This window comes from Hyposmocoma kahamanoa, unplaced genomic scaffold, assembly GCF_003589595.1.
Source record: "Hyposmocoma kahamanoa isolate Upper Pololo Valley unplaced genomic scaffold, ASM358959v1 95, whole genome shotgun sequence".
NCBI lineage: Eukaryota > Metazoa > Arthropoda > Insecta > Lepidoptera > Cosmopterigidae > Hyposmocoma > Hyposmocoma kahamanoa.
Genome location: NW_020654972.1, coordinates 4,799,145 through 4,825,708, shown reverse-complemented (window position 1 = coordinate 4,825,708; position 26,564 = coordinate 4,799,145). Strand labels below are relative to the sequence as shown.

The 26,564-nt window shown below is 35.3% G+C and overlaps 2 protein-coding genes across 2 annotated transcripts; one reads left to right on the top strand and one right to left on the bottom strand.

Moving 5' to 3' along the window:
• Nucleotides 1-3,415: 3,415 nt before the first annotated feature.
• On the bottom strand, nucleotides 3,416-7,174 carry LOC113238318 (general odorant-binding protein 19d-like). The gene is made up of 5 exons (XM_026475156.1): nucleotides 7,115-7,174; nucleotides 6,191-6,367; nucleotides 5,714-5,828; nucleotides 5,204-5,289; nucleotides 3,416-3,520 (listed from the first exon to the last, which is right to left on the bottom strand). Exons 1-5 carry the CDS (start codon nucleotides 7,172-7,174, stop codon nucleotides 3,494-3,496), a joined length of 465 nt encoding a protein of 154 aa, XP_026330941.1. The 3' UTR covers nucleotides 3,416-3,493.
• A 5,102-nt stretch (nucleotides 7,175-12,276) lies between these two features.
• On the top strand, nucleotides 12,277-23,729 carry LOC113238315. The gene is made up of 5 exons (XM_026475153.1): nucleotides 12,277-12,564; nucleotides 13,830-13,972; nucleotides 18,749-18,827; nucleotides 20,948-21,157; nucleotides 22,254-23,729. The coding sequence occupies exons 1-5, from the start codon at nucleotides 12,277-12,279 to the stop codon at nucleotides 22,347-22,349; spliced, it is 816 nt and encodes a 271-aa protein (XP_026330938.1). The 3' UTR covers nucleotides 22,350-23,729.
• Nucleotides 23,730-26,564: the final 2,835 nt, after the last annotated feature.

Here is a 26,564-nt window from a genome sequence, read left to right as displayed (position 1 = left end):
AGCCTTGAGCTGAAAAAGCAGCTGATTTAGGGGCAATCTTCTTTCAGCTTGGAGTTCATCTTCTCGATTCCATGACGCTTTTCTTTTAAAGGTGATGAGGGCATTATTTTTTTGCAATAGGTACACTTCAAATAGAAATGTACAATATGATATACAATAACTTTTGAAATTGTTTGTTACTTTCTTTGTTAGTGTTGCAGTACAGAATTTAAAAAAAAATCACGTTTATGAAAATCAAAAGGTAGAACTTTTACTTATGTCAATTTGACATTATAATACCGAAGAATAATCTGTCAAAATCAAATTTTCGTTCGGACGTTTCATGAATTAGAATAAGGCTTAGAGGATGGAAAAAATGAAGGAAAGGAAGTTCAAGGAGTAAGGTAAGGAAAAACTAAATGTCAAACTAGTTTCGTTCGAACGAAATTTCGCAATAAAATGTAATTGTGGTAAGAAACATGCGAAATTTCGATCGAAATTTCGTTTTTCGTTGAAAAAGAGTAGACCTCACAGCAAGAATGTCGAAAAGGGTAGCTACACCTCGGAAGCTTTGCTTTTGTTTCCGTCACAGTAGTATTTATGTAGCTGCCTCTTTACATAGCTGCATAGTGGTATTCACATAATTTCACAAATCTAGGTTCTTTCTAGGTTCTTTGTCATCAATTTGTAGAATTCTAGATGACATGCACTATTGATTTGAAATATAATGTTCCCTTTTTGTCTTTAAAGAAAGAGAAACCCGAAAATCTGTGAATTTCAACTTTTCGTTATGTTGATAACGAAGCGTAGAAAAAATCGTATTACATGTTACATAGTGTAGTTGGCCTTTGTGTAAAGTGTGCAGTCTCGTCTGGAGAGGGGTTCTTCCATATCATTGAGTATATAACCAGAAATAGAGACGAAATAAGGGCCATATATTCTTGGCAACACATTAGCGATACAGCTCATATAAATATCAACTCTCGTTTGCACTGAAATATAGACAGGCCAACTACTGACCTATGTGTACGTCTCCGTATATTCCAAAAAATATTCTGTATTTATTGTAACAAAGATAATATCTCTAACAATGCCGTGCTGTTCTATTCGGTAGTGTAGGAAAAACAGCAAAACATCTAATTACTTAACAAACGGAATTACATTTCATCGGTAATTATATATCAAATATGTAATTTTGCAATTTTCGTCTATTATAACAAAGGCCACGTTAACTGGTCGATTTGAAGTGAAACAGTTGACGACACCCATTGACGATACCCGTCAATTGTTTCGAACTCGGGCTAGCCAATCGGAGCGCAGTTGTCACAGTAATGATATGGCAGAATAGTTTTCAAACAAATTAAATGACATTTCGTCTCTATTTCTGGTTATATACTCGATGTTCCATATCTACCACGCTCTGGCCTTTTCGTCACGATGTTTTCTTTCACCGTTAAACTAAGTGATGGTGTCAAAGGAGAATGGTTGTGTTCTGCAGTACTCCTGCTCAGTAGTAGCTTTGTGATGATGTGACCTCCTTCCATCGTCATTCCGCCTTTTTGTCACCTTTTCTCTGGTACCTGGCCACTTGTTTACCAACCTAAATCATGTGCCAATTTTAATACCAATCTAACCTAGTAATATTGTATGACTCGGCCCTTTCGGGGTAAGTCTGTCTCACGTTTTTAGTACTTAAGTAGGGAGTGTTTTATAGCGTTGTACCATGATTGTACCTGTTTTTTATACGTAATTTTGCTGTAAGCCTTCATTTTTTCTTTCGATATTACAGAAATAAATTATGTGGATCGGAGTATTGTATTTTATTGACGTGATCTTTGTCACATTAGCAGTTTACAACCTCTTCAGCCTAATTTTAATTAAAAAAAAAACGACCACTAATACTGAAATACCAAGCCAAAGGATAATCTTAAATTAATATTATGATAGGAATGAAACTATTTTTCCGGATTTAAATCGCGTATATTTGTTTTTTCAAACAAACCGACGTTTCGGGCCCTTTACAGGTCCCATGGTCACGGTTGACATTATGATACATACTTAAATAACTTAAAGTTAATATTATGAATTTTAAATTTTTTTAAGCAGTGACAATAAAAACAATTATTGTGTATCATTCAATAATAATAATTTATTTATTCAATGCTGCTTTCATAGGCTACAGTTACAGTACGCTCTCATGGCGTGTAAAACAAATGGAATTCATTAAATTTTGTGAACATTCTATTTTTTTTTGCTATATTTCTATTACGATTTGTACAGTCGATGCCTTAGTGACCCTCTAGCCGATCTTTTGGTTCTCAGGACCTTCTTAAGCATTCAATAGGAAACAGTAAAAGAATTCCAACGTATTGGTTGTTTGCATTTAGGTAATGTAATTACAGACCAAATTGGCTTAAAAACTTTCTTAAAATGTCATTCACACATGATGCAAAAAGGAAGTTATACGAAATAGTAAATTTTTTTATCGAGGGACCAAAACGAGCCAATGTAATATACCCTTACTAGTTAATCATCCGAGCTTTAGCGAGGTGTCTATTACTCCGAGGGTTTATATTGGTTAGGCTTTTAGTCTTGAGGTGAAAACTTTACTTTTCACTTCGATTGCGAGAAAAAATAAGTCAATTAAGTACGAAAAGATTTTATCGAATACAATATTGTAGTTAAAAATAAATGTACAATTAGAATTATTTTTAATATTATACATTGCGGTCCTTTCGGGGAAAATTAACACGAGTAGTTGCTTGTATCTGGGAATTTGGTATGATGTCTGATGTCGGCTGTAGTGTAAAAGTCGGAGATATTGTTGTTTAAGTTACTCGAAATAAATTACAAATCTGGGCATGTTTTACTCCCTAGGGATTAAATGATACATTTTACTCCCTAGGGAGTAAAACACTTACTCTCTTTTCGTATATGTTTTATAGTAGTCTCTTTAAGTTTTAGTTTTATATTTAAATTCTAAATTTAAATGTTTGTTTTTGGCGCCTTTTTCTTGACTTTAGCCAGTGTTTGTTTTCTGTTTTGCTTTGATAACTACGTGGTGTTTTTCTAATAACTTATTAAAAGCTGTAAGTACATTCTTTTGGCCTTGCTCACTCGTTGTTAGCTTCCACCCTTTACCCTTTCACCCATTGATACAGTCCGCTACAGGGGGATTAGGTTTCTTAGGGTATCGGCTGTACATACGTTTTAATTTGAATCTCTAATGTATTAATAATGACTCTATAGTTAAAGTCAAGGCAAAGTAGGTAGTCCAAAGACTGCATTGTATCTAGTTTTTTGGGTGATGTAGAGGCATAACAATCCCATTAAAACAGGGTATTATATCATGAATCATATTTATTTAACGTATTATAATCTTATCTTATTAAAACTATTGTCCACAATCCAATATGCCACTTATTTACTAATAAATCGAATAGTCCGTTAAACGTAGCAACTTTATATTTTTATAACCTTTTCTCTATTTTGCGATTGTCAAATTTAATATTCTTTAGTTGAAGTCCAGGTTGAATCCGTGCTGAAAAATAAAGACTAATGCTTATAAAAATAATATAAAAAATAAATGTGAGATTCTTCATAACATATCTTTTATTTTTTATAATATTAAGTGATGGGACGAAGAAGTCGTGCGCCTGATGGTAAGATACACGCCTGTCCATTACAGTTATAATATTAATAACCCATGTGCCTGTAATTTCACCATCACCTTTACCCTTCAAAACCGGAACGCAGTAATGCTGACATTACTGCTTGGCGACAGAAATAGGTGGCAGTACTTCCCTGGACAAACTCTTTCACAAGCTACTGCTACTAACTACTAAAGTATCTACGGCATACACTATATGTAATCCTTGCCATCGATCGTGTTGAAAGGATTAGCCAATCCAGGCCCAGACTACTCAATAGTTGCTCAGGACGGACAGGGAAGGAATGCTAAATCGTGCCGGGTGGATTATTTTGTACAGCCCAAGAAGAAGACAAAGAAGAACCTTCGAGATTTAAACGATACAAGATTCACACATATGTATACAACTATACAACATACATACATAAACACATGTTATATAATCAAAAAAGCTATTGTCTTGTGACATCAGGAACTCTGCCGCTCTACCCGCTACTACTAATGCCTTTCAAGCAGTCCGAAGTCCTGGTTCGAATCCGAGATAAAGAAATTTAATTTGAAATTTCCGGTGAAGGAAAACATCTTGACGTCGAAGAAGGTTCACGAACCTCGGAAAACGTGTGAAGGCCCCAACCGCATTGGGCCTGCGTGACGGATTACGGCCCAAGCCTTGTGACGTGTAAATTGGGTTGATGATGATCAGGAACTCTAATTATACGGCGCTCAACAGAGATGATTGGCGACTACTTCACCGACAAAAATCTAGCTCTTATATGTATAAAAAAAAAGAACAGAGACGTTACATTACAGCAACAGAACAAAATAGTTTCAAAAGGCTGCCTTATTATAAATAGTAAATCTTTTCCACCCAGAAGAGGTTACTCTGAGGAGCCCCTTTTAGAGTAAAAATTTATTATACCATATTTGACTCTAATCGAATGACAGCTAAAGGTCTATCCACACATATCCGGGCCGTGCCCGGGCCGTGGCCGGGACGTGGACGGGCCGTGCTCGTCAGGGGCTCAAAAAAATATCGTTGTGTATATTTTGTATGAACTCGTTCACACATGTCCGTGTCCGGGCCGGGGCCGGGATGGGCCCGCAGTTCATACAAAGTAGCCCGCCCCGTCCACGTCCCGGGCATGGCCCGGATATGTGTGGATAGCCCTTGAGGTGGCGAGACAAGAGACGTTAATTCATTTCTTTCGTTTGATACCAAGTGAAGGAAAGAATAAGTCATGCATCTGGTAGTAGACGATATGCCTGTCCATGAAAGTTGCTGTGTCAGTCAGAGGGTTGAATCACAAAGATCTGAGGGGCAATGCCACAGCGCCCATCACCTTGAGACATAAGGTAACAAATCTCATATGCCTATAATTTCCCCAGCACCTTACCTTACCTTTTAAAACTGACGCAGCTAATGCTCACGGTACTGCTTGTCGGTAGAAATAGGTGAGGTGGCAGTGGCCCTGAACGGACTCTTTCAGAAGTAGTTCTACTGCTACTAATACAAATAGTTTGTACTGCCATCCCATATAAATGACCCGGTTTATTTGTAAGGAGTTTATTATTTACCTTTTCAGAGTTTTCAATTAAGCAGTTGAAAACCAACTTCGCGCGGTCGCAACCTTTTTCGCCGTCTGTCACGTCGTCAAGGTTTACTGAACAAAAAAAAGTCGGTGTTTACTAGTTCATATTATTTTCCATCTATATGGACAAACAAATATAAAAGTTTGCTGACAAAATGCATCTTATCGCGTTTTTAGGTTTCGCGATCGTTACACATTGGAAATACTTTTTTTAACATCATGGTGGAAACGTTAGTTTGTTTGAAAAAAAAAAACAAATTAGCATATGTACGCGAATTAAAAATAGTTTCATTACCAAAATGCAGCTTGTTATTCAAAAAGATTTTAGTTATTTTCAGTTGACGTTTGAAGATGCCTTAGGAAGAAACTTACAAACTTTATAAATATGCGCTAGTGAGCCAGTTACTTGACCGGTACCTACGCTGTCAACTCTCTTTTAGACTTTAATGACTAATGAATGACTTTGAAACTTGGAAATTTCATATACTAATAATACCTTTGGAGCAGGTGGAGAGGAAATCTTCAATATTCTTCAATTCTTCTTCATCGCTGAACACTTTCTTGGCTTCTTCTAGAGCACCAGCGTGTGAGAGTTGTCCCTGCTCATCCATCTAAAAGTACATTGGACAGTATTTATTCGTGTACTGCCTAATAACAAAATTGAGTACCAGAGCAACGAAATTCACTTTGGGATACTCCCCGAATACCCAGACCAGAACCAGTTTACAAAAGTTTCCTATATTGGTCTTACCGGTAATCGATCCTGGGACCTCCTCATCCAGCACCCACAGTATAAACCGTTGGGTCACTGAGGTCGTCAAAACTAAAAGCTATTGAAGAATAAATCCAGGAGACGGATAGCATTTTTTTCTTTAATTAGATTACAGCTTCACATGATCACCTTTAAACACAAGCATGACGATTCTCAGAAAGTATTCAGCAATCCTTGAGATAGTGATAGCTAACTACTTACAATGCCAAGGTTCTTAAAGACGCAAGCAGCAAAGCAGCCGGCATTTTCTCCGTCAGGGAATTTCTTGTCTTTGAAGGCTATAATGTCATCAGCAGTTAAGGGGTTGTCATTGAGGCATTCCTTGCTTACTTCCACAAACTTAGACTGGATTTCGGCAGTTTGTTCGTCAGTTATGGCCTGGAATTATTCAAACGTGCACATTTATAAAATGATATAAAGCAAGACGTGCAATAACAAGAATATATTTAGCATCCTGGCTAACCGTTAACAATGTGCACGTAACAACGAAAACGCCATAAAAAGGCCTTTTTATTTATGTTCAACATTTTCAATATTGTTTGTCAAAAACTTTTTAATTTTGGTTTATGACATTTACAAGCGACGTATTAGAAGATGCTTAGTCCGTTGTTTGTCCATGATTGTTTTTATTTGTACCCCAGGTATAATCTCCACAACAGAATTCCGTCGAAGAGATTCATCTAAAAATAAATACTTTGCTGCTATCGAAACGTTGACGTTATTGATCAATATTAACTGACATCATTTAATCGTAACTTACACTGACCCAAGCCTAGTGGCCGCCATTATGGAAATAGAAATAGAATAGAATATTGAGCCGTCTTAATGGGTAGATTTAGCAGCACTGCGCCCTGAATGGCGGGAGATTGTGAATAGGCAAGTCCACGAGTTTGAAGAGCAGCGTAAAGCTGAACTCGATGCTAAACGTGACGAGATAAAGGTCCGCCCACCTGCCATTGACTATAATTACGCAGACGGTGTATACTTACGTGCCCTCAATGTGCACGAGGATTAGTACTCTTTGAGTATATCAGCGCCAACCCAACTAGGAGTCAAAGTGGTCGCTATATCCTAACACGGTCGGGTACATAGACAGAAACTTTTACACATAGCATTGATACTTACAATAGTAGAGTTGACAAGGATTCCAAGGAAGGCGACGAAGAAAACTCTCAAGGTGTACATTTTAAAGAATAATTAATAATGCCTTTGCTACACTATAGAGGTTTCAATGATAATGATGGTAGTATCGAAGCCTCGTAGGATTTTATACTAAACAATGGTGTCGCATAAAATGCCAATATCCTGTATCCTTCGATTAGAACCGTAAGCGATTTGCCAATTTACAGTGACAATTTAAAGAAACAAGGCGTCATCAATTTTTTTGTTTCTGTTTTTAAGGAAAAAAGGTGTACAGTAAATTGTTTATTTAATGGCATGAAGTGTTTGGTACATAAAGTCATCTGTTTGATGTTACATAATACAGGGTTATTTGTAAAATTCTAACAACCTTGCACAACTACATTACAAATAAGCAACAACTTTTATTCTATGACAATTTACAATATAATAAATTTACCAAAAATAAATTTTCAGTTTTTGTTGTAGATATTACCTGACACTGTTTAGATATATTTGGTTGGAAATTCAAACGTGCAAGCGTCCTCCCCGACGGCGCGGACGACCACCAATTTCTTGTGTCTTGCTCTGTATATAACCACGCCACCTTATTTTTTATATTATATATTTTTATTAATATATTTTTCACCCTGTTTTTGTATATTACTACTGACATCTGCCGTTAAGCAGTAATGTCAGCATTACGTGGTTCCGATTTTGAATGGTGCTGGTGAAATAACAGGCACATGGGACTTGTCGACTTATGTCTCAGGGTGACGGGCGCAGAGGCAGTGCCCCTCAGACCTTTGCGATTTAAAGCTCGTGAATGGCACTGCAACTGTTATGAACAGGCGTGTAGCACACATATACACAGCATGCAGAAAACTATAGATTGTGTGATTTTATGGATAAAAAACAATAATAACAATACGAAGAATTTTAATATAGGAAAATGGCTTTAAAATAGGTCAAATGAGCCGTTTTCACCAATGAAGACGAACTTTTGCCGATGTTACAACAACAGACCGCACAATATCTGCAAGGCGGATCAGTGATTCGGAATGTAGGTATTCTTGTAACGCCTAAATGATTTGATTTTAACAAAAAATAAAAATATGCTAGCTTACTTCACTTGTTTTGTATTTTATCAACTGCACTTAGAGGCACCGCGCTTCGTAATAGGACGCATGATAGGCTGTTTTGGGTTACATAATAAAAAATAATAAATAAAAAAACTAGTATAATCATCATTAGCTAGCAGTTGTTAGTGCCTTGTTGCATATAAGCATTCTTTAGAATTATGTGATGCCACTTTTATTTCGCTTACTTACCAAAAGTCCGCCTCCATTACAATAGATTTGGGAAAAATCAGTTCTGCTATTGTCGTCCAATTTTCGGCAAAAATAAAAAAGGTTTGCAAAGGGATATGAAAATTCCCTCATTATAAAAGCTAGCTTCTCTAGCAGCGAGGCAAGAAAATTTTAAAAGCTTCTGTCTACGATGAACCGCTAAAGCACACGGGCATGGGGTCCCAACTCATACAAAATATTTTTAGTACAAAAAAATAATCATAGATGCCGCCATGGATAGCCTGTTGGATATTAAGTAAGCGAAAATGGCAATTTAAGTCATAGTTACGTAATTACAAGTAAAAACTAAAATATTTCATGATAAAAATGAATATTTCCTCTCAATCAACACATTTTTTAAAAGAAAAATACACAACTAATAAACTTTAACACAGCTATTGTTTATCAAGTCAACGCCATCTATGGTCCATACGCGCCGTCAGCTCTATTGATTTAGCTAATGGATCATTATCATTAGATTTGTCATTTAGCTAATGCATTGTCATTTTATTTTGACCTGCAGGCTTATTACCGATCTTTAGCGACCAGTCGTTTTAGCAATAGTTGCACGATTATCGCTGTCAAAACATAAATTCGTATTACGGATCGAACAATTGCGACCAGTCGACTACAGCGCCTCCCGCGAGCAACTAATAAACTAAAACTGCATGAAAATGCTTTGACAGAAAGCGACCGGTTGCTTTTTCGTATTACCGAACCGTAATACCAACTTAGCAATCGCAACTGGTAGCAATCGCGTTGCTATTGTACAATTAACAACCGGTTGCTAAAGTTCGGTAATAAGCCTGCGGGTCACGCTTGATGGCCCTGTTATTAAAAAACATAATACACTTCGCGTTTTGTTCCTCTATTTTGAAACGTTTCTTCAGTTTATTTATTTCTTAATTTTGTTTTATTTATTTTTTATTTTAAAGTTGTTAAATTAAATATCTAACAATATGAATGGTTTTAGTACTTAAAAACGTTTTGATTATTTAATTATTTATTATTTTAAAACGTAGATTTTTTTATTGAATTGAACAAAACGCGCAATCGTTCGTTTACTTGTTTGTTTGTTTTGGAAGCAAAATTTTGCGAATTGACACGAGTCCAGGGGTAAATTGTAATTGTTTGATCATGCTATAGCCACAGACGTAAATTTGAAAATACCAAGACTGGCAGAAGTGCCATGTGATGTCGAGAGTCATTGATAATAAATACCACATATGTCTTACTGAACTACTCTTATTTTATGAATGCCGTAACAGAGTTCACATTATGAGAGTGTGAGCGTGCAACAGTTCACTCTAATGTTTTAAAAAGTTAACTAAATAACACACAATTGGTACGTACTAAAATATATGAAGTTTCTGTTATATAATATATGCCCTAAAATATTATCTTCTTCCTAACTTTAATTTACTGTGATATTTGACTTCAAAAACAAGGGTAAAATATTGCGTCACGCACCGTCTAGATAGTGTACCCAGCTGATATCTTTTACACACATTATTTAATAAAAAGCAATAGTTTAGTAAAAACCAGTAACGTGGTTTTATTTCCGTACACAATATGTGACAGAACTTACTATGTGGTTTTACGTAAGTATATCTACGTAAATTTTAAGACGCAGCAGGCCTAAGTTTAAATCAATTCGACGAATCAATCTAGCTAGTGATAAATAAAAACGCCATCTAGTTACTATGCAGGGTAATAAGCTTTCTACCTCCTACTTTGACGTTGCGTTATAGTCGCCATCTAGTGTACCATAAACGAATCAAAATAGCTCCTGGAAGCTAAAAACTTAGCAGGGACTCATTTTCTTGTATGGGACCGTGTATCTGTATATTCTGTAATCTGTGACACGGGGCTAGAGTCTAGTATGGTCCAACTGAAGCGGAGCTCTTTTTCAATAACATTTATTTGTATGTTATCATTTTTATTGATAAGGACGGTGTGAAGTACAAGTTGCTACTTTCGGTAAGACACGCGCACCCCTAATGGAAGAACAGCAAGGTGGAGTTACGTCAAACATGTTTATTGCTCCATTGGATACAGAAAAATATGACCCACATCCTCTTCAATTCTTGTTGATCTATCTACAATACTAGTCGCTAAATTTACAAGAATTGGAGATGATGTAGGTTATATTTTTCTGTATCTAATGGAGCAATGAACGTTTTTCACATAACTCCACTTATTCTATTCTTCCATGAGGGGTGCGTAGGGTTTACTTAGCCCTGAACGTCATGACGTTCATGATCATGGTCTTTCCATATTTGGGACATATATGAGGATCTACTATCCAGATTTGAAGGCCCCTTATGGCCCGTACTAATATTGAATTGATGTTGCTAAAATAACATAATCATCATAAAATTATATATTTATAATATGTTCCACAGCTAGGTATGGATCTCCTTTAAGGAGAGGGCGGCCGGTTTAAGCAGTAGTGTGCCTGTCATATCGAAGGTAGCAGGGCTAGAGTTCTTAAATACCTAGCAGTATACTGTACTACGTTCTTCCAATTATTATATTACAAGCTTGAATAAAATTTGCTTTGTCTTCTTATTAAATAAAAATTGGACAGTCAAGAGCGCAGCATCTTGAACATTGGGTTTTGGGCTCTTGGTATATAATTGAATTTAATAAAGTGCGAGTATCAACATTATCGTATCGTACTCTTGATTCTATATAAACTTATTAGCACTATTTTTTCGTTGCAAGAGTGTTGCAATTTCAATTCCAATTAAGAAATGTATATTATCTTCATTTTTATTAAATAAGAAGAAGAATAATTGAATAAGTAATAAAAATGTATTACCATAGCTAACCAATGATCCTATACCTCACACTAGTCTCCATCCTTAAGTTTTATTATACACGTATAAAAGATCATTGTAGCTTAAAAATAGATCATTGTAAGTACAAAAAGTTTAAAAAAAAAGTTTCTCTTTGGAATGGAATACTATGTTGATCTCTGCCATATCTCTGTATAGCACAGTGTGAGAAGTCACTGAAAAATTTCCATTTTGAAAAAATCACATTTTGTTATAATTATTAATACAAAGATTAAACACTTGAAAAAAAATCCTTCGATCCGGCTGGATTGAAATCGACGTGTTGTAGCAAACCGTGGCAGACGCTATGCCAACTAAGCCACGGAATTAACCAGCGGAACTCACGATTTTTTCCATGTGCCTGATGATGATGATGATGATGATCTTTGTAACTAGTTCTTAACGTCTTTTTAACCGTAGCGCCATCTATGAGAAATCTATGAAAGTATTTCGTCAGCCAGTTACCTTTACAGCTACGGCTAGAGATGTCGCGATCTTTGTATTAATAATTTCAATAAATTTTAGGGAGTAATTTCGCATAAAAATAATTGAATATCGTGGTGGTGAAACATCTTGACATTCAATAAAACACTTAAATGTCATATTTTTCAGAAAAATAAATATTTTATTCCGGATATTTTTCTAATTTTTTTCCTTTAATATTTGACGTTGATACCTGTCAAAAGTTGAAGATACTGAATGAAAATGAAGTTTATTTTATAATTCATGCTAAATAAAGCTTCAAAACATATTTATAATCAGAAAATGAGCCTTCGAAATAATATTTTTAAATTTTTTCCATTTTGGAATTTTTCCGGAAAAAATTATAATGTACTACGGACATGGCTGTATGTACACAGTTTTCATTACTATTCCCCAAGGATAATTTAAAAAATGATGTGGTTTGTTGACAGCCTTGGCTTGACAGCTGTTGCATGTTTGTCTATTCGAGGGTGATATTTTCGATTATTTTGTGAAGATGGGTCTCTTTGTGGGCTTTATATTTATTTATCTAGGTTTTATATTTTCTCCTCTAAGAGCAGATCAGTGTGTGAAGAAGGGGCCTTGTACATGCGAATTTTCCAATGGCACTGGTTTCGACCTAACGCCTACAGCAAATAATAAGTTTTTTACGGCGCAAATTTATCAATCTAAAATGAATGGAACGCAGCTCGAGTTGTCCACGTATTATTACCACCCGTGCTACGATATACTTCCAAAAATAAACGCGAGTAAACCTACTGACACGTGTGGAGCTCCTTTGTCGGTAAGTTACAAGTAGCTAACTAGAACCAAGGTTCTACTTTATTTTCTAGTTAAGTTGTGTCTAAATTGCACGTTTGACGTCGATAGATTGTAACAGGAAACTCAGTTTCACTTGGAATTTTTTTCATTGTTTTTTTCTGTTTTTTTTATATAATACCAAGTATTAGGACGAACAATTTGTGCCTGGTGTTAAGCGACACGCCTGTGCATAACAGTTGCAGTGCCACTCAGAGCTTTAAATCGCAAATATCTGAGGGGCACTGCCACTGTGTCCGTCACCCTGAGACATAAATTGACAAGCCTCATGTGCTTGTATTGTCACCAGCGCCCTTACCCTTTAAAACAGGTCACAGTAATGCTCACATTACCTCTTGGCTGTAGGAATAGGTAAGGTGCCAGTACTAAAATATATTTGTATAGATGGTGTTACTGCAAATTTTAATACACGTTTCTTAGGCTGCTGGCCTATAATAATTTAAATAAATGACTTTTTTGTATAGTTATTTATAATTGTGGAGACTTGGCCAACTCCAAGGAGTGAAAGCACATGTTACTCCAGGCACTCGTCTATGGTGATGCCTCAGTGGTAAAGACAAAATAAAATAAAAAATACAACTTTTTCTTCACTTTTTGATTTTCTGCTTGAAAGTTTAAGGCTTGTATGTGAATGACCTTATTGTGTAAGGTGGTGCACTGCCAACTGACAGTAATGTTTTCACACAATAACCATGACTAATAGGCAAACACTTAAGATCTTCTTGAGATTTTTTAGGTTTCATGTTTGGCATGCAGGGAAGCAAGAGTGGGCACCATAATTGGACCTTGCTTGAATTTAAAACTGGCCATGATCTGGTACTTGTTGGAGGGGTCGTAGTTAATACATTTATACACTCATGGGCTTTAGACGAATGCTACTTACTTGGTACTTAGTGTAATGGGCTGGTGCCTGCAACTCGACATCAAGGCACCTATTTTGCGTGTAGAGGAATGCTAAATTAAGGTTGAATTATGTTTACAAATTTCATATAAGCCATTGACCACATGTATATTTTGAGCCATGGAGGTTTTAATCTAAATAAAATGTTGATTAAAGTCTTTCTTTTTTCAAATTAAATGTTCTGGCATATGTGGTCAATGGTTTATATGAACATTGTTATTATAATGCAACCATTTTCAGCATTCTTCTAAATATGTCCAAGTGTGTAGATGTGTCCATATAAGTGTTGGAGATTTGGTCAATATTAAATTAAGTTTTATTTTTTACAGATATGTCGAAGCCTAGAAACATTAGTTTTAAATGGTACAGGGATATATCGCTCTGATGGAGGGCGCAATGACTTCATGGGAACTTCTAATGTCTCAGAGTTCTTGCCTGATGGTCGCTCAATTAAATACATGAATGGCCCATCGTAAGTACAATTTACAATTTACGTTTTGTTATAATAGAGCTACAACACCAATTAAATTGAGCAGCCAACTAAGAAGAATGTCAATTTCAACTACAGTAATAGAATTCAGTTAAAGCTGTTGGATATTTTTGCATTTTAACATGAGTAAAATATAATTTACTTATTTTGAATAAATTTTATAAACTAATAAAACATTCAAATGAAAACACAAATGATGTAAAAAAGGTGCCATTTTTATTTCTCATAATCCAAAGATTTGTTGAAAAGGACTTATCCCTACTATGATCATGTGTTGCAAGTTGTAAAAATAGCTATTCCTACTTTCATTTATTATTACTGTAACAAGTTTTGCTGTGGACCATGTTTTATTAGCTGCTCCTGCACTGTAAAACACTATATTATATAATTTAGACTAAACACAATATTTAAAACAAATGAAAAGCACGGCCTGCCTCATTATAGTATAGTTAATATAAATAAATAATCAATGTAAATATCTAACTGAAATAAATAATTTTTTAACAAATAAATAATGAGCATAACAGAGTACGCTGTGTATCCATCATCCACTCAGCTTGTTCTTAACTCACTTTAAGAAAGCATGTGTACTTTGCACGGCATGTAGTAGACGTGTAACTTAATAAAATACAATATCATGTGCGATTTGTCATCATATGATTAATTATATGTACATATTTCAATAAAATAATTTTTATTTAGATGTTATATTTTATTTATTTATGTAGTCAAAGATATTATTTTAGTACATTATTAAATATGAGTCGAATTCCATAATTATTAACTTACTTGAAAATGTAAGTTAAATAAAACCTTTCTAGACCTGTAATGTTGAAAATTCACATTTTTTTCCAATTTTTTTTTGAATCTGTAATTAATATGATTATATTTTCTTTATGCAGCAATTCCCTGGAAACATCGAGGTACGATACATATTATTTTGACTATATTTTTGTTATTAAACAAACTGTTTCTTGTCTGTTCAACTCTCCAGGGATATCTTTGAACTTTATCTCTACAAAATAACTTCTTCACTTGTTAATCTTAAGATCTTACTACTAACTATACAATATAATAGAAATAAATTTAAAATATTTGGGTACAAATTGCATAACCATTGCTCCATTTATTTTCCATGTAACATGTTACAACACAGGCAAAACTCACAAATATCACTTATGCTAACTTATTATTATTTTAAATAATTTTAAGAGTACTTATGAAATACAGAGTACTAAACAAACCGACCTCAAAAGTACGTGGAAATACATATAAATAGGCGCTATTCATAAAAATGAATCTTCATGCGTCAACAGCCACTCTTAGAGGTGGATGATTTTCTTCAAAATTAAATGGGACCACTATGGAGGTACCCTCTTTCCAACAAAAAAAGAATCATGGATACCGGAGTTATCGCGTAACATACATACAAAAAAAAAACATGCAGTCGAATTGAGAACCTCCTCCTTTTTTTGAAGTCGGTTAAAAAGTACTTTAAGTTTGTGAGTTGCGAGAACACAAGCTTGAAATATGTCGCTATTTATTGCCTTACCGTACAGTTACCATACTGGGTTGCCACACAGAGGACCCGGGATCAATACCTGGGCCGGAAGAAATATCCTCATGAATTTGAGTGTGATTTGTGGTTGTCTATGTGTGTTGTCCATGGCACACGCGATACAGGGTTTTCCTAATACGGGGCTATGATTGTATACGTTTTTATCATTATCACTAAAAAAATTATAATTTTTACGTATTGTTACGGGCGCGTGCAGACATTTTCTTGTTTTTCGGTAGAAAAATGAGGCAATATTATACTCTGTCTGAAGTTAGCTTTGATAACACTTTTAACGATTGATCGGTAGTATATTTATTCAAATATATAATCATTACATTTTTACTTGACGTTTGCCATTTTTCTATGGCGTTGATCTTGATGCTCGTGTGCGAAAAATAAGTTTGAAAACCGTTGTTACACAGCCTGTCTGTGCCCATTGTAGCTCCCAAAGGGGTGGACTGATGTCAAAGAGGCTAATTTAATCGGGACGTTTCTTAGCTATATGTGATAAACGTCTGTTCAGCTGTTTAAAGGTTATCAGCCGTTGGCCAGGAAGTGCAGGGATGTTTGAAATTTTTATAAAATGAATATTTTTTGACTTGCAATGACTTGAAATTTGTTATATTGTGGATCAACCAGTGACATTACAATATATGTATAAACCTTGATCTCATGCTGCAATCAGTGGACTACTCTACTCTCGTTCGACATTCCAACCAATTACCGCGTTTTGCGCACTGCATCCGATTCGAATTCGAGAAAATACGAGTATCACTTGTACACTTAGAGATAAAATAATCCCTGTGCGTTTCAGCACGTCATTTCTCGGATTTGGGACTGGAGGGGTCTACTCTAGTTCTCCGTCCGATATCCGTCCGAAACAATTACTGTCAAATAAGTAATACGCAACCAAATTAACAGACAGTGAGAGTTTTAATTTGCTCAAGTGTTACATATTGGACAGTAATTGTTTCGGATGGATGTCGGACGGTGAACGAGATTACAGGGCCACGTAGTGTGCAAACTCTCTTACTGTCAAATGAGCAAATACTTGACTAAATCAAAGGACAATGTCAAGATTGAAGGTTCATTCGCATCATGCGCCTTTTCATTTGCTCAAGTATTACATATTTGGCCGACTGTTATATGACTGTAATTGTTTTGGACGGATGTCGGACGGAAGACGGGAGTCGACCCCCAGGACAGTCTATAGATTACCCAACCCCTCAATTATCAACAGTAGAACCATCGTATATTGTATTTGGGCACATTAAAATGGTCTCACTGAATTGTTAGTTTATAGATGGTGATTTTATTGGCTTTTTGTAGTACTAAATTGTTTTGTATCGGGTTTTTTTTAATTTCACTGTTATTCCCCCAATTTCGACCAATCTATCCATCCATCACTTTGGGTTGTTTGTATTATTGTTTGTGATTACTATCGATCGGAAATCATTTCCATGAACTTTAAGTAAAACCCACAGGGGAGATAATAATTTTCTCTAAAATCCCGTATAATTATAAATAAAAGGCTAAAATGATGTTTTTTAGTTCTTCTTTTATTGTTTTATTTATAACTGACATCGCTGGTAGTAAGTGAAAATATATAATACGGTATTACAAAAACCTATTAATAATACATTTTTTGTACAATCAGATAAATAAATAGGCTTTACTGGATTCAAAATTACACTCACGTTTTCTGAAATGACACTGTCCATAAACCAAAGTTTCACCACAATATATTGTGGTATATTATAGTGGTATATACAAAATGTTCTTTGCGTATTCCGATATCTAGTATATTTACTAATTTTGGCCCTTTAACTTGATAATTAACCCTTTTCGGCCTGCTACTAACTTGAGATAAATATGAATAAAGTCTTTCATTTCTTATTTTTTATCAGTGGATTTCCCTAATCTAAGAACTTGTTAGACGGCTCATATTGTCCGCAGTCAAATTGTATATTCAGAGATTAATAATAAAAAAAAATGTGTAATGAGACCGCAGTTTAAAAACTAATAACCGGGTTTGTAAACTGGTTTGATAGCTGCTAATACAACGTAGCTTCCCAACACTTTCATTTGGTGCACGTTTGTGTGTACATATATTTATAATAGGTTTGTTGGTAGGTCATTGTAATGGATTATAAGATTTCCGACGTGTAGTTTAAGTTATTTTTACATGTAACTATATAGATCTCAATAAACGCTTCAAAGAAAATTCCTTCACTGTAAGATACTGAAATAATACTTTATAAATATATGAACTACTATAACATTTTTTCACAAGTGGTATTTAAGTACACGTGGTATTTAGTGCATTTAGCTCAAAAAACTTTGTATAAATGAAATCGTATTCCTCGCGAAATACTAGAGCCTTTAGTTCGCCTGTTTGTCCGGAGACGCAGCCAAAACCCCAGCTTCTTATTGTATCGATGGCATACACTGTAATGTTTGTCACCGTGGTGAAACGGCCTCTCCACAATCGCGCGCGATTCACGCGCGAAGCCACTAGCTTCGCATCGCGTTCGCAGCTCGTTCCCGATTGTTGTCGGTATTTTGGTCCACAATGAAGGGTTCGCGATGCTTGAAACTTGGCGTGACCGCCACAAGGCTCCACATTCGCGTGCCGATAAGTAAGTGCCGCGGACGGTTGTGTTTATATGTTTATTGTTGACGATTTGAACGTGCTTAAAATGGCCGTGGATGGGTTGTCCCATGAAGTAGAACTAACTTTTTACATTGTTCTAGCAATTCTTTTTAGTAACCGTTTTTTCTTTATGAAAGCATACCTAATTGCAAATCGCAAAGTAATGTCGCAGTAGCAACAGTAACTTCGGCGTCCATCTTCGTCAAGCGCGCGAACTATACTGTGAACCTCTGCGAGTGTGGAACTGTAGCAGTTCATACCGCGATTCGTGCCGTGATTTCGCGCGTGAATCTCGCGCGAGGGTGGAGAGGCCTAAAGGATTTTGCCAATCCGCGTAAGGTGCTTGCTGATTGTCCCAAGGTGCCCCGGACGTACTGGAAAGGAATGATACGTCGTGCGGGAAGGCTCCTTCCGTGCTCTCCGAATTATTGCATTGTATTTTTGTTCTATAAAAATTCTCAGCGACCCATTGCTTAATATTGTTCAGCAAAAAAAAAACTCCACTTCGAGCATAGTAGTTTGTAAACTATTTTTTTTTATTTTACAGATCTACGCAAGTCCTACTAGTGTGCGCTGATACTGAAGATGACCTCCACATATATTCGCTATTGGAACCTAATGCAATTGTAAGTTTTCTTATTCAACATTACACTAATACGATAAACGAGAATGTTTCGTTATTAATTACTCAACGACGACGCGCCGATGCGGCTCAAGGAATTTGAACTAAACGTAGTTACGAACTGTGGCATACCTTTCATTAGCAATTTTACCTACACGTACCAGATTAAATAATTTGAAGTGTAAAAACAAGTTGAAGTCCTACGTAACTGTGCGCCAGAGTTGTCTCCTGTCTTAACACGACTGTTTCGCCTGTCACTTGAGACTGGTGTAGTTCCTAGGTCGTGGAAGTTTGCAAACGTGCAACCTGTGCCAAAAAAAGGAAGCATATCTGACCCTGTTAACTATAGACCTATCTCAGTCACTTCTACACTCTGTAAGACTATGGAACGTGTACTTAACAACCGTCTCCTGTCGTACCTTGAGGACAACGACCTCCTCAGTGATCGCCAGTACGGATTCTGACGAGGGCGATCTGCTGGCGATCTTCTTGTATATGCCTGTCACACTTGAAGCGAGGTTATAGAAAAGCAAGGCGAAGCACTTGCAGTGTCTTTGGACATTTCTAAAGCCTTTGACAGGGTCTGGCACGCAAGCCTTTTAAGCAAGCTTCCCTCTTATGGGCTTCCCAATGACCTTTGCAATTGGATCTCGGGTTTCTTAAGGGGACGTTCGATTCGGGTGACCTTAGAAGGCTACTCTTCCGAACATCGGGCGATAGATGCCTCCTCAGGTTTCCGTTCTGTTTGCAATTCTCTTTCTGATGCATATCAATGATATGTTAATACTAGGTACCTTCGCGTATGCTGATGACAGCACAGTTATGGACAGGTACTTGACCAATGCAAGGGTCAGTGGGGTGATAATCCAGTCTTGTCGAGAGTCCATGGTTAGCCGTTTAGGTAGTGCTAGACAACCACACTTTGGTCACACAGTATAAACACCAGAGCAACGGATTTGCACTACGAGACACCCGAACCACCCACACCAAAAGGGTCTTCTCTCGTTCTCTGTCCTACATCCGTCCAAAACAATTACTGACAAATAAGTAATACTTAAAATTTTTATTGAATTGATATTCAATTTTTTTTTGTGAAATAACGTCACTAGTTTGCTATAATTATTAATACAAAGATGCTGGAAGACGAACGACGAACGAAGATCGTTTCGAATCCGGCCGAATCGAAGGATTTTTTTCTGAGTGTTCGATATTTGTATTAATAATTATAAGTAATACTTTACCAAATTGAAAGACAATGTGTTTTGTGCGTGTTTTTTTAGTGTTTTTGTGCGTAAAAACATACAGATTTACGAGCGATGCACAGGCGGAGGCGGACTGTTACGTAACATAGGAATACTGAAACCCGTTGCTCATCGAACCGAACTTGCAACTAAAAATCCGCGAGTAATCGGGCCCCGATTTTACGAACACCTACCCACAAGTCCAAAATGTGTTACAAATGATGAAGTGTTTTGTTCCCGACTGAAAGACCTTTTATTGGATAATGAATACTACAGTGTAGAGGAATTTCCTTTCAAGAAATTGTAATTATATCTTTAATTTTGGACGTTTGGATTGTAAAAATATTTGAATTTTTATTTTTACAGTTGTAGTTTGTATTTTCCTTTATTTCTTTTAATTATTTTATTTTAATTATTTTGTTAATATATATTAACATTAAAATTATTATTTACCTTAATGACAATCATGTTATCCATTGATATTATATTTCGAATTGTGATATTATGAAATAAATGATTCTATTCTATTCTGTTCTATTCAATGTAAAGTATCAAGCTTCATTCGCATCATGCGCCTTTTAATTTGGTTGAATATGTTAGTAATTGTTTCGGATGGATGTTGGACGGAGAACAGAAGTAGATCCCCTGGACCAATTCAGAAGAGTTAGTTTTTTCGAAAGCCTTTACTTGGGATTCCCTCACCTAGCGGCCATAGCGTTAAACGACTGGGTCACCGCGGCCGTCGATTTGTTGAATCACACTATTTTGTTTTTACTACATTTATACTATATTAATACTACGCTTACTTAGGTCTTTAAGATCTCCACACGAAAATTCTCTTTTTGCCTTCATTGGACGGTATATGCACTTTTTGAATTTCCAGGTCCTTTCATTCTACTCAAGAAATGCGTGTCTCAAGCAAATTGAACCACCCGGTCGGTCATTGGGATCAACACTGTTAATAGTGTTCTTCTCGTGCGTCATTTTCTACCTCGTTCTCGGAGTTTGTACAAAGAAATTCCTAATGGGAGCGACAGGACTCGAAGTCGTGCCAAATCTCGCGTTTTGGACGGACCTACCTAATCTTATTAAGGTGAACCTAATTGTAATGTGTTTTTGTTTATTTCATTTATATATACAGTCCCAGAAATATAATTCGAGCCGCTTTGAACTTTCAGTATCAAATACCCTAAGTTTAAACAATGTTTGATTGTTCAAAAACTTTTTACTATGATTAATTATTGTGTTCTAATTCTTTAAAATAAAAATACAGGTGGCTCGAATTATATGTTTGGGAGTGTATTGTCATCCCGGATATATTTAAATGATTAATACACCGCTTGTAACCAAAAACTGAGCATTTTCAGGTGATGATAATACATAAAAAATTAAATGGGAAAATATATATTTTTTTCTTATGTTTGAGATGTTTGTTGTAGTAAATATAAACAAAACTTTGTGTATATATAGTTGAGATTCTGAGTAACTTAAACAGTTTCATAGATATTAAGTAGAACAATTGTGGTTTAAACGGCAACACTGTCTTAAATTTTGACAGAGGAGCGTAGAAACTAGTTTCAATTGCCACGCTGAACCGAAAATTTTTTCTAATCTTTCAAATGGTAATGTACTAAAATTAAAGTAAATTACTTTGCTTAACGTAAATTACGTTAAATCCTGGTACAACATTAATAAAATTACTAACACAAAGGCAACTACAAACTTTACCACCAAAAATATACCTGACACGTGTTTCGTCTCAGTCTGAGACATCAGAAGTTGTTTGTAGAGATAGATAATTGTACTGTATGTGTGTGCATGTCTTGATAATTGTGAGTGGTGCGTGTGGGTTGGATGTGACCGATTTCAAAGGAGGAGGTTCTCAATTCCACTATTCTCTTTGTATGTATGTATGTATGTATGTTAGGCGATAACGTCATTTGTGAACCGATTTTGATGATTTTTTTTGTTGGAAAGAAGGTATCTCGGTATTGGTCCCTTTTAAATTTGATGAACATATTCCACCTCTAAGGGTGGCAAACTAGGGGATGAATCCGGTTTCCGGTAACCGATTTCATTAAAACTTGGCAAATGGATGTAATTTCACGAACTTTTGAGGTCGGTTTTTTTTTTATTAAAAATTATAGTTATTATAGCTATAATTCTAAAACAGTTATTTACATTTGCAGGACGGTTGGGCGTTCACTATTTCCGGCTTCAAGCTACCACCCCGAGCATCGGGTCACGTGACTTCTCCGGACCCTAACAGCTACGACAGCATATAACATCGGGATCTGTCCGAGGGACAACTCGTTCTCGTCGAGTGAAACCCTATACAACAGCAATTGTGTTAGTATTGTGGTAGGGAGAAATCTGAATATGAATAACTCTGAACTTAAATTAAATTCTTAAATGTGTCAACCTACGGATAATGGTACCTTGTAATGTCAAAACTAAGTTTTAAACTCAAATAATCTTTTCATAGGTACATAAATTCCACTTGAAAACGTCATATTAATTAAACTCTACTTCTCATTCCCCTGAGAATAATGAGCAAGAATCTCTAGGGGTTGCTTTTTATAAATATACTTTTGGATGTAGTAGTCTATTCAATGCAATGTGTAAAGCCTCTACAAATTCATCACATAATGATATTTTTACAAGTAAGTCGATTGTAATTATTTCAATTTAAGATTTGCGTTTCTCCACTATTCAATTTATTGTCGATATTTTGGAAAACACGTTTTGTTTTCTTAATGTAATTAAATCACGAAACAACCTTTTGATGGCCACTTCTCGTATTTTGTGTGTAATGTAATGAATTTATCTACAAATTTTGTTCTAAATAATGGATACGATAATATCTTTACTCATGATGGAGTTAATTTACCATAATAAAAGTTCGTTTGATGTCTTTTATAAATTTGTATAATGTAAAATATATGTATGGCCTACATTTATTTCTCTCGTGAGTTTGGGTGTAATTTCTGGTTGTCTATGTGTATGTCTATGGCACCCGCGATACTGTAGCGAACACTGTAGTGTTTCCCTAGAACGGGGCTATGAGTGTGTGCGCGTTATTATTATTTTAACCAGAAAGCGGTAGTTTCTTATTTTTCTATATGAAAGTTAAGTTGGTGACATTGCACCTTTAAAATATTTTTATACCAAACTTATACTTTGAAGTGTCATCAATAGGACTGCACGCCCTTACTACTATGTCATAATTAAGCTCATAGTCAATTTGTAATGGAACTAAATGGTTTACATATACAGTCACGTATTCCCCTTTTAGAAAACGTGGCTTGAACAATCGTTTATTTGTAATACGGAGAACTCATATTTTGTTTTACAACTTTTAACTTTTTATTTTTGCTAAAGTTGGTAGGTATCATGAGCCAATCACCTTAAATACGACCCGAACTTTTCTTATATCCTGTATATTACATTTGAATTTTCGTTTATAGTAAATAATATTATTACATTTGGATAGTGTGTAAATGTACGTGATATTATATTTAATAATTATTGAAATAGGCATTAGTTTATATGTACGTTCATTTTTATCAGAACGAAAATATTTATAACGGTCTCCTAAAGTACTACCTGTTCTTTTACCGAATATTAGCGACCTTTTATCAGTATCGAATAGTAAGCCTCCACTCTTAAATTTATTATTAAAAAAAATGTAAATCCAATGTATATTCTGTAGATTTGCATTTATTTAAAAAAAACATAATTCAGATTCATCTCTACCTAATTACATTAAAGAAGCAGACAGATGGCTACTGTAGCGTGTCTGAGACGTATTTCCAGCAAGATTGCATTAGTTGCGAAAAATTGTCACGAATTTCGAAACTTATTATGCCTAATAAGCAAAGAAAATGTTTATTAAAAAAGATCACGAACGTGGAACGTTTTCTCAACGAATGTCACATATAAATAAAATTGGCACGTGTGTATCTACACTTTAATATATTATGTATTGTTTTGTTCTGTATTAGGGTGCGTGCAGATCTGGCGAATGTGCTTGTTTGCGAAAGGCTCGCGAGCTGCGCGCGTGCATTACGTAGTGCGATCTGTTCGCGTGCCGTTCGCGTTACGTTCGCGTTCAAAGTCTATGCTTGATTTTTTTTGCATAAGACATGACTATTGAGGCGCACATGCAGATTCACCAGATTTGAACGCATGCTTATATAATAATGTACATGTACGTTCGATTTAAAAGTTTCAATTGCTTTAAAACTAGGCATAATACCCATAAATTGGTCGGGAGTATAGTATTTTTTCACTGTACTCATAAATTATTAAAAAATATACCTTTTTTTGTTCGGGTCACATACGATGCTTGCTATGTTATACGGGCCACGACATTTTTGTTTTAGGTCATCCATTTGAAATTGGTAGGGATCTGACGTCACAAATAAAATCCCCATGTAACAAATAAAACACATCACCTGAGTATATTTCGCTCAAGATTTTATTTTTAGAAACACACAGTTTAAAAAACAACACTTATTAAATACTTAATAGTGTTTCGGGACACACGTGAAAGCTTGACAGACCGCATGCGGCCCGTGGACCGCAGGTTGAGTATGGTCGATCTAAAGTAAACTATTTCGGATCCATGAAAACAATATTTCATGAAAATTTGTGCAATAATTTTATCGCAGTATAAAATAAATTGTTATTTAATAATTGAAGCGATTAATTTCGTCTTAACATAGACATTAATAGATTTATCATGACCGACCGATCGGAAATAACAGCGGCATAATATTTGAATTATTATTACGGTAATAGGAAGTACATTACTCTTTATTAGTTTACATAATCATGCCAGATTTAGTGTGAATTTAATATTTTGTAATTAGTAGTTGTTTTTCATTCTTTACGTAATTTTTATATTCTCTATTATTCTGTTTTATTGTGTGTTGTTAGATTAGTTTTTTAAGTTCTTTTGACTTATATATCTTTTAAACAGAATAATAATATGTTTAGGTAGTTCGCTATATCAAATGGGTGCCTATATGTTTAGCGAAAAATATAGACTAATTAAAAAGTGCTCGTATTTAACATTCTATACGTGACATGGGGTGTCTATTTTAACTGGTACGTACTCTAAATGCAGAAGTGATTTTGTATAAGAAAAATCACCAGTTTTTACAAATCTTAGTGAGCGACCTCACTTTAGCAAAACACGTATCAGCACAGTGCCCCTCCTAAACGTCTCCGTTACGAATGTTGTCACGCTTCAGTGTTAAGCCCAAGCAGCATATATTTAAACACTTTAGTGCATTGGTTCCCAAGTTTTTGGCTCACCGCCGACGTAGGCAAGATAAAAAAATTCAGCTTATCGACTACAACTTGTCACAAAAAACCACAAGGAAAAAAATGTATTTGTACTGTAGTTTATAATAGATTATTCAGATTTTTTTCCCCCCAATTGCTTCCGAGGCCTCTACCGGCCCCTTAGGACTTCAACGCCCACTAGGTGGGGACCACTTTGTGAAACTGTGCTTTGTGAGTACGGAAACGGATTTAAGAATACTTTTATTCCAGCATAGTAACGCTTATAGTTACGCTTAGCAACGCTTATCTTTGAAAGGTATAGGACTTATTCTTAATAATATTTCATCTTTACTTCCTAGCAATCAATAAAATAATTAATACCTACAAATTATAATGCTTCCTGTGGAGTGTAATGGTGTAAAGAAAACTATCCTATGAGCTGATTGCTGTTTTAGTTTTTCGTTACAATATAGAATGTACCTTCAAAAGAGAAACCAATTTTAAATTGAATTTGCCACATATATGAACCCATTTCATATAGTAAACTTCTTTAAAATATCGCTCAAGACCAAGAAATGTGTCAACGTTTTAATGTTTTAGATTGTAATTTATTAACTGACTTCTTTTCAAGGACATATTTAGTACATGAAATTAAACAAGTTTTATTATTGAAATAGTGAAATAAAACAAAGAAACAAGCGTCGAGTAACATTCATTATGTGACAACTTATTGTTATTTTTCATCCTAGAGTCTGCGTTAAAAGTATGGTATCGTATACTAAATATATGTTTAAAAGGATGTCTATAAATAAATTGGTACCTCTCTATATATAAAATACACGACAAAACGGCATCTAACGACCCTTACCCTTAATAATATATATATACAGGGTGTAAATTTGAGACTGGGCAGCAAGGCCAGCTACCTAAATCGTTGTAGTTACAGGATAATGGTTCTATAAGACTTTCCATGAATTTCGAAGATATTTTGATTGGCATTCACAGATTTTGAAAAAATGGTACAGTCAGCAAGATAAAAGGGAATTTTTACATAAAATCTCTTAATAAAATATCTTCAAAATTTTTGCTTTACTTTGCTGCGTCAGATATACTCTATTCCTAGTTCAGTTGACCTGACTGAACTAATGAGATTTTATTTCCTCTATTCCCACTAGTTCAGTTGTCCATCCTCTCTATACTAGTTCTGT